This window comes from Pseudoliparis swirei, chromosome 18 (genome assembly GCF_029220125.1).
Source record: "Pseudoliparis swirei isolate HS2019 ecotype Mariana Trench chromosome 18, NWPU_hadal_v1, whole genome shotgun sequence".
NCBI classification, from domain to species: domain Eukaryota; kingdom Metazoa; phylum Chordata; class Actinopteri; order Perciformes; family Liparidae; genus Pseudoliparis; species Pseudoliparis swirei.
Genome location: NC_079405.1, coordinates 13502678 through 13511866, shown reverse-complemented (window position 1 = coordinate 13511866; position 9189 = coordinate 13502678). Strand labels below are relative to the sequence as shown.

The 9189-nt window shown below is 42.3% G+C and overlaps 1 protein-coding gene across 5 annotated transcripts; it reads left to right on the top strand.

Annotated features, from left to right (window-relative positions):
* The first annotated feature begins 133 nt into the window (after positions 1 to 133).
* Positions 134 to 7974, top strand: stau1 (staufen double-stranded RNA binding protein 1). 5 transcript variants are annotated; one of them, XM_056438144.1, is made up of 15 exons: positions 135 to 307; positions 2027 to 2347; positions 2642 to 2763; positions 2863 to 3007; positions 3150 to 3303; positions 3423 to 3594; positions 3693 to 3788; positions 3935 to 4147; positions 4231 to 4374; positions 4499 to 4645; positions 4749 to 4824; positions 4909 to 5228; positions 5699 to 5821; positions 6573 to 6652; positions 7176 to 7974. In XM_056438144.1, exons 2-15 carry the CDS (start codon positions 2149 to 2151, stop codon positions 7261 to 7263), a joined length of 2079 nt encoding a protein of 692 aa, XP_056294119.1. In that variant the 5' UTR covers positions 135 to 307; positions 2027 to 2148; the 3' UTR covers positions 7264 to 7974. The 5 variants fall into 5 exon arrangements, with proteins under 5 accessions (XP_056294115.1, XP_056294119.1, XP_056294118.1 ...); XM_056438143.1 differs by having other exon boundaries at positions 3147 to 3303; XM_056438142.1 differs by having other exon boundaries at positions 2863 to 3019.
* The last annotated feature ends 1215 nt before the right edge of the window (positions 7975 to 9189 follow it).

The following is a 9189-nucleotide window of genomic DNA, read 5'->3' as shown; positions in this document are numbered from 1 at the left end:
GTGTGTGTGTGTGTGTGTGTGTGCACTTGTAATCATATGAAAACCGGTATATCTCTTCACCAGTTAATCCGGCATTATTTTGGAAGTACTTCCTCTCTGTTGATGTCACTTCCCGAAGAGAGACCCAAGACAGCCATTCTCTTTAGTGTTTGCCCTGCTCTCCCAATGTCCACCTCCTCACCGCCCGCGTTTCGATATATAAATCACACAGACTGACTCTTCAAACTGAAGGTTAGCGAAAGCAAACGATAGTGAACCAACGTGTAGTATGGAGTAACTTTAAAAGCTGAACAAAAGGAACGACGAGGTGAGGTTTACTCTTTGGCAGCGACTTGTCGGGGTGGGCTAACGTTAGCTAGCGAGACATTTCGCCGGCTCTTCCCAGACACTGGGAAATATTACGAGACTAAATGAAGTTGTGTCAAGTGCTGCTGCTAACGGGGAGCGAGAGCTTCTTCCCGAGGACACCATTGCTGCAACCATGTAGCTAACGTTGAGTGTGGAGGGTGTCTCATCATGTCCACCCAGTGAGCTAGTTGGCTAACGTGGTCCTCTGGGGAAGCCTGCAAAGCTTTCTGTCGGCCGAAATACTTTCATTTAGCGCGTGTTGATGTGCTCCTCACTAAAGCCTGCTGTAGAGACTCGTTCACACACACGGTCAACTCATTGAGGACCACTCGAGCCCAAAGATGAGAGAAAAACGAAGCTCCACTTTGTAGTAGCGATAGCTAGCTTGCTGGTTAATCTTTAAATACAATGGCATGTTGAAGGTGACTTTAAACTAATATGGACGTTTTTTTACAATGGGAATATTTCGTAGCACGAGGTACGTGTTAAAATCAGTAAATTGGCATTTTAATTAAATCTCAGTGAGCTAAAGAGTCTAGGGCCCCACAACACCCAGACTGTGACAGACACCTCCCAACCGCGCACCTGTGATGAGCACACAATCACACAGTGTGTGTTGACAGGGGAACGTAGTGGAGCATGTTGTGGAGACAGCGGAGGCTCACAGTGGTGGGGTGAGCGTGTTGGTGTTGTTGTCAACACGTCGCACTATTACATCGTTTGGTTGTTGTTGGCTATGGATGAAGACGCCTCTCTAATGTTGGAGGGGCATCGTCCTGTGTCGGGACCCTGCACACAGATCCATACCTATGATGCATGAATGAATGTATAGTATTATAAGACCTGCATATTGTTAATAACTAAGTCAATACACATTCGTAAAGGGCAGCTAGCTGTCACATTGTCTTGCACTGCTGTTATATTATTTTTAACTTGTAAGCTAAGTATTATTCAAAAGTCACAGTGGAACACAATATGAACTCATTATATACATCATATATTCTCTCACTATTGACACCGATGAAATATCTGAATATGTTAAAGAAATCTAAAAGGATAGACACGTTCTGATTAATGTCAATAGTGCAGAAACCAGAGCACAACACACATTCATTTCAATGTTCATTGGGTGGCTCCTTCTACTTTTCGTCATATGATGAGAGAACTGCTACACCTTGTTCTGGACTGCATTGAGCTGTTTACTGTTGTCTATCTGGATTACTGTAACATATTCTTCGATGATAGACATATTCTTAGCACATGTCAAAATTCATATGGGCCTATTTTCAGATTAACAATCGTAATGAATAAAGGTGCAAAACATATCTTTCAAGGTGTAATGTTCAATTTGAGGGTGCAAAAGCTACCTGAGAAACTGGTTAGCGGTGTTCCTTCACAACAACAAGCCGTCTGGCCTGTCTCTGAATATGTTGCATGCTGTTTCCATCTCCTCGGTGATTCTCTCCCACAATCCAGACACATCCAAGTTCAGTTCACTTTAGAAACTACATTCTCAATAGATGTGAATGTGGTTATTTATGTTTGTCAGGCAACTTGCTGGAGGCTTGAGTGTCTGGGACAGTGCATTTTTTTCAAATGAATAGAACATGATGGATATTTTTTTCATGTGTAGAAATAGGCGCATCTCAGTTACTAATCTTATATCTTGACTTTCCAGGCAGAGCTTACATCCAGACGTCCTCAGTCAACAGTTCCTCCCACCTCGCCATTCACCATTGCTGCACTACAAAGCTCTCATCTTGACCTCTGCCTAAGATAGACTAATCTATACCAACGAAGATGTCCCAGCTCCAGCTCCAGTTTCAGTGTCCGGCTAGCCCCATGCCTGCTGCCTGTGGCCCACTGCAGCTGGGGCAGCCACAGTCTTGCTACAGCATCCCCTGTTCATCAGGCACTCTCCCCTCGGAGAGCGCCAGCCAGCCCATCAGGAGCTCGGCTCTCCCTGCAGGCTCAGCCACTCCCTATAATACCACCATAGGTTTGTTTTATGCATTTGTTTGCTGAACAGTCCTCATTGGCGCCACAGTAAAGTAACTTTTGTCAAGCCACTAACATTTGGACGGCTCTTAGTATGCCACAGTCATTGTATTTCAAATATCTAGGATCGTATGCTTCTTTTTTCAAAAGGTTCATGAAGCTCTGTGCATCTTTTTAAGAGTCTTTGTGTATTTGTCAGACTTGGGACGACAAGCAAATCTTCATTTTTGTATTCATGATCATGTCTGTTTGCTTAGATGTGAGTATTTTTGATCTTATTTTGGCTTTGTCACAGTATCTAACATGGCAAACCCTAAAGAGAAGACCCCCATGTGTTTGGTGAATGAGTTAGCCCGTTTCAACAAGATTCAACCGGAGTATAAGCTGCTGTGTGAGCAAGGACCAGCTCACTCCAAGGTACTAGTCATTTTTACAGAGAAACAATGCTGTTGTGTCACAAGTTCTTGCCACAGTGAAGGCCAATCTATTGTATTTCCTGTCTCCTGTGTCTGTCAGATTTTCTCAGTTAGGCTCACACTGGGAGATCAGCACTGGGAGGCAGAAGGGACAAGCATCAAGAAAGCCCAGCATTCTGCAGCTGATTCTGCCCTTACTGAGACGACACTTCCCAAACCCACCGTGAGAACGCCCCGCAACACAGGCAAGCACCCAGGTGGGCTCATCCCACCGGCCCTGTTGCAGTCTCTTTCTAATTTTAGTTACCACTTTGCCGAAAAGAGTTTTCTCACGTATTGTTTTTTGTCTTTCGTTTGTTGGTTTTCTTTGTGCTGACCTTACAGCAGATGGCATGACACACACCATGGAGTTAAATGCACTATGTATGAAGCTTGGTAAAAAGCCTATGTATAAACCCATCGACGCATATCCGGGGATGAGACCACCAAACTTCAATTACAACGTCCGGGCTCCAGGACCTTACCAGCGCTCTATGCAACAGTGAGTTTCTTTAGAAAAGAGGACATTCTTCCATTTCTATTCTGATTATAGATTATTTTGTAACGGTTTGATTTTTGAATGGAAACGGTTGTATTTGATTTTTGTAAAAAATTATCCAGGTACTATTACCCATTTCCTCCTGTGGGGCCAATGATATACCATATGGAGCTTTCCATCGGAGGCCAGCAGTTTACAGGGAAGGGACGCACGCGGCAGTTGGCCAAACACGAAGCTGCGTCCAAGGCCCTAAAAGTGCTTCATAAGGAGCCAATATTGCAACAGTTGCCAGTGGTGAGAAAAGTGCACACTCGGCATGAAATAATGCTAGAAAGCCATTGTGTAATTTTATTCAGGCATTTTGTTCTTTAATATTGTTCTCCCGTTGACAGATGAACGGAGAGCCCGAGGAGGAGAACCTCAACAAATCAGAAATTAGTCAAGTGTTTGAAATTGCACTGAAACGCAATTTACCGGTCAACTTTGAGGTGATTTATGTATTTACTTTTGTCAATGTTTATTGCAATACTTACGTATTCAGTGATATGTAGTAAAAAATGGTATGACTTAGGCCAGTTTATTAATAGGGCCCAAATGCTCCGCTGTATCATGATTTGTTACTGTTGGTTTCCAGGTTTTAAAAGAAGAAGGCCCTCCCCATATGAAGAGTTTTGTAGTGCGCGTTACAGTTGGGGAGTTTCCTGGAGAGGGCGAAGGAAAGAGTAAAAAAATTGCCAAGAAGCTAGCAGCAGCTGCAGTGCTGGACGAGTTGAGGAGGCTACCCCATATACCCAGTGTGGAAAAGACACTGCCACGCATCAAAAAGAAAACAAAATCCATCATTAAGGTAACCCGTGAGCTGCAACAAGTGTAATCAGTACAGACCTAAAGACTCTTCATCAAGTAATGATTCATTTGTTACACCAACAGCTGCAGACTAGCCCAGAATATGGCCAGGGAATGAATCCCATCAGCCGCCTGGCTCAGATCCAGCAGGCCAAGAAGGAGAAGGAGCCAGAGTACAGCATGGTGACAGAGAGAGGTCTACCTCGTCGCAGGGAGTTCGTCATGCAGGTGATTCAGCAGCAAGGAAGGCAGGCCGTGAACACATCCGTTCATGTTTGACTTTGCCTTTCCTTGTTGATTTCTCACCCATTCTGATCTCTCCTCTGTGATCGCTCGATTTCCCGTGGTACAGGTGACAGTGTGCGACCAGACTGCCGAAGGAATGGGACCGAGTAAGAAAGTGGCCAAGAGGAACGCAGCAGAGAAGATGCTGGAGCTCTTGGGATATAAAGTGCCTCAGCCTCAGCCTCCGAAACCGGCACTTAAAACAGATGAAAAGGTACGGCTACCCCATTCGTCAAGCATGTCTAGTAAAACATATCCGACAAGAAATATTTGATATATGTGATTCATTCCTTCTATAACGGTTTTGTAATATTTAGACCCCAGTGAAAAAACCTGGTGATGGGCGCAAAGTGACCTTTTTTGAGCCTGGCTCTATCGAGGAGGTGGCATTGAGTAAGTGATCGTAGAGCTACTGAACTCAAATTACAATTTCTGTTGTGCTTATGCTCCTTTTACAAGTGTGCTTTTTATTTGAAGGTTCCAAGGAGGAGGACTTCCGCCTGCCTTACATCAGTCGCCAGCAGCTGCCTGCAGGTATCCTGCCCATGGTCCCTGAAGTGGCTCAAGCACTCGGGGCCTTCCACACATCCCAGGCGAAGGACTACAGTCGAGCTGTACCCAACCCAGGCAATGCCACAATCACTGCCATGATTGCCAACGAGCTGCTCTACACAGGGACGTCACTAACTGCTGAGACTATCCTAAAGAACAAGAATAATCTGAACCACCTTCCCCACGGACCCCTCACCAGGCCTTCAGAACAGCTCGGCTTTCTTGCATCGGTGCAAAGCCTGCAGGTAACGGATCGCATGTTCTTTGGTGACTTCAATAAGGCCCTTTTTGTGCATGTATCCCGTGAGTAACGGACTGAATATGGAGGCAGCAACACAGATTGTTATGTTTTAACAAAACCTTTTATTTCACATAGTGTTATATCCCTGGCGGTCGGGTGAGACCTCACGCTCAAGCTCCCTCTCCCACGTCTTGGTTTCCGACCGCTCTTTATCGGGAAGAGATGGGAACAAACACACAGACAGATTATTTACAGCTGGGGCTGATTGATCATCAACTGATGATTAATCAGCCCCAGCTGTAATTAAATTGATTGATCAGCTGATGCCGATTAGACCTCGTCTCTGCACTTTTCCCTGAACCCCTCCTGCTCAATCCACTCTGCATCTGCGCTTAACCCCACTGCCACATGCATGTCATTGATTTAGACTAAAAAAAGGTAAATATTCATTGACAATTTTGTATTTAATTGCAGGTGGAATACAAAGATTTTCCCAAAAACAATAAAAATGAGTTTGTATCACTCATTAACTGCTCCTCCTATTCACCGCTCATCAGTCACGGGATCGGGAAAGATGTAGAATCCTGTCATGATATGGTGAGTTTACAAAATCGATCAAATGTATTGTTCCGGTTTAATACTATTTTACATTAACAACCTGCAAAGAATAATATTGTGTGGGAACTCTATTAGCTATCAAAGAGGGGACGACTTTATAGACACAATTGTAAATATGAGAGTACGTGGTTGCCTCAGGAAGATTCAGGCATTGTTTGATGAAAACCAAAAGTATTTAAAACTGTGGCATATGATCCACTTTCTGCAAAAATACACATTGTGCAGACTACTTTATTATCCAATTGATAAAAAAAAATGGAAATGTATTCTTTGCACTGGCATATAAGACAACACACAACCTACGAGGGCTGAATCAATTCCTCAAGAAACTTAAATTACTTGATTGCTAAAAATAGTCGAAGGAGGCCGAGGTAGAGCGGGTTAATGTTCTGGTGGCCTAAAACAGAGTTGCATTACGATGCGTTAAATTTCTATTCTGTTAAATTTACTATTGAGAGCTAAGGTAAAACAATGATATTATCAAGATGTTTTCATATGTAAACTTGTAAAATCAGTTTTTTAGCCAAACTTGAGTATATAAGATTTCGATGTCTTCACAATATAAAATAGATGCTAGAGAGGAAATTATGACATGTTTAACTTCCTGGCGCTAAGCAGCTTATAATACATAAATAAACGTTTAAAGTCACAGCCGTTCGAGTAAAGTGTTTCTTGTAATCCGTCTTCCGGCCACTGCAGTAACTAACTTGTGCTGTTCTTCACTCGTCAGGCCGCATTGAATATATTGAAGCTGCTGTCAGAGTTGGATCAACAGTCAAGTGAGAGGACAGGAAATGGACCAGTGTCTCGGTAAGCTGTGACCAGCACCGTCTCTCGCTGTGTTGACAAGAAGCCTTTCCTTCTGCTAATCCCCATCATGAGGAATCGCCTCATGTAAACACTTCAATCAGCAGAACATGGAGGTGTTGTTCGTGCTCTACTAATTGTCCAAGTGCTGCATGTTTCCCAGGAAACCTTGGGAGATGATTTACTCATTTTCTGAATATAAAACGAAAGCTTTGTTGGATAATTCCGGTTGTAGTGTCGGCTCATTAAAAGAAAAGGCTCCGCCCTTAAGTCAGTTACAGTTTAAAGCCCCTGATCGAGGGATGGAGTTGTTCTTTTGCATCTTTGTTCTTTGTCTGGTTGTTTGTCGTGTGAACAGGAGAGTTTTATCAGATCATTTACTTCAGCACACATATAAATGCATTGGAATTTATAAATTAAATTGGATACATGGAGAGGAATTGACACTGGTGCACATCCATGAAGGGAATATTTTGGGACTGCTTATCTGTTAACAGTGACACTGCATGTGTCTTATTTTCTACAGATGTGGCAAACAGGAAATGGAGGGTGAGCTGCGCCTCAAACAAGCTAACTCGAGCACACTGGCACAGACCCTGGACGGCACTGTTTAGATGATCCCGGTTGGTGGTCTGTAAAAGCACGAGAGAAAACTCAGACACTGTTATTAGTTTTAGAAGGCTACAGGAAGCTCCGGGCGGTGTAGACTCTAAACCATCACTCTTCATATTCATCGTTCCCAAACGGTCACAGTTAAACAAGATTGATAGGAACAAATAGCTTCCTCAGCTTGATTTTGTTTAATTGTACACATTATTTATTTGTGTTGCTTTGTAGAAGAAGTAGCTGCATCCTAGTCAATGAGTTGGGGGGGGGGGGGTTACCGTGTGGAGAAAAGAAGAAGCAATTAACTGTGAATTCTGTTCTGTTTTGCTTCGAACTGTTTTTCCTCCTGTATGATCTTCTAATTCTTGTTTTTAAGTATTTTTACATGTCATCCCCCGCTGTTCATTAAACAAGCTGTTGTCAAGGTCTGACCTCTTCTTCATCTACGGTGCATCTAATGAACCTCTGTTGATTTTCCTAGAGTGCTTTGTAACAACAACCACAAGGGAAGGGTTATTGACATTTCCGTGTCGGGCTGCGAATCACTTGTGACTAAATGTAGCGTATGATGTCATGTGAAGTTGTCTCTGCTGTGTGTCAACGGGGACGCGTCCCTGTTGCATTAGTTTCCGATACTCCACTTCCCTCCCTTATGTCAACCTCCCTTCTCTCTGCTCCCCGTGGTAATTAAACTTCCGTGCATACGTGCACAAAGCAAACACGTTGGTTGTCTTTTCCTTCATCTGCCAATAACTGAGAAGTTGTCTCGTAGGCGTTGAATAATGTATTCTCATTTATCAACCTTTATTTGTTGTGGCATGAATGTTGAACACAATTGATTGCATTGAACAACAATTTGATTTAAGATGTTTTTTATCATGCATTTGCCATATTGTGAAATATATTATTAATATATATAAATCTTAGATATTTGCCAACTAGAGCTCAGCCCTCGGGTGCAATGCAGGCCTGTGTATCATTTAAGTTTGATCCATTGTGATGGTGATTCTTGCTATCAAATCTAAGTTCTGATTCTTTGTTATAATTTCTTTTTTTTACTTGTGATTTTGTATGTATTTTATTCTATTTTCTATATAAGTTTTATTTTACAAATTAAGTAGACAGGACTTTAATGATTCAATACAAAGGGAAAGGAGAAATAAAAGGAAGGGTAAAGAACCACAAAAACAGACCCAAAAAAATGGTTACAAAATAATTAGAGAAACCATAGTGAGTAACACATTGGCACATCACCAGTCTGACATAAGTACATCAAGTTCTGATTCTTATGATGGTATTCTTTCCTATATAATTATGGGATGTAATGACTGATGAGACATTTTAAAAGGTTCGCTCTTGCATCATGCTGAAGGAAATGCTTCATCATTAGTCAGAGTTGCTTCCTTGTTTTAAAATAGTTTTGCGCTGTCATTAATTGTTATCATTTCCTTGCTGTCTTTTGATATTAGCCTCACTTGTAACACCCCTTACTTACTGCTAACATCCTTAAATTTTTACCTCCATCAACGTTATTACTCTTTATGCTTATTGTTAAGCCTTGTGAAATGTAAAAGAACACAAGCACACAAACTACTTGCTCTCATCGCACACTGTGTTTAGAATAGTGGTTTCAATCATTGTATTTGACGTAAACATAGGACGGCACAATACTCTGGTACATTATTAAATTACAGATATTAAAGTCACTCCTATTCCCCTTTTGGCTAATCCAGGATTCAGTCACTCACTGTACAGTATTGTGTTGTTGAATCAATTAGAATGGATGAATGGAGATTTTAATCTTCATCTGAACATTGATGAAATGTGTCTGCGCATGCTGACGACCTCTTGGCTGAGCGGTCGTCCAGCAGATACTGATCACATCCATTTGGCGGCTGCATCAATTCTGATCATTCAATGTTGACTCCTGGCTG

Excerpts from the sequence above, each read along its gene's own strand:
- stau1 (XM_056438140.1), top strand. The coding sequence starts at position 2,149 with ATGTCCCAGCTCCAGCTCCAGTTTCAGTGTCCGGCTAGCCCCATGCCT. Across the intron at positions 4,148-4,230 it reads AAACAAAATCCATCATTAAG|CTGCAGACTAGCCCAGAATA; the intron begins GTAACCCGTGAG and ends TTACACCAACAG. Across the intron at positions 5,229-5,698 it reads CATCGGTGCAAAGCCTGCAG|GTGGAATACAAAGATTTTCC; the intron begins GTAACGGATCGC and ends ATTTAATTGCAG.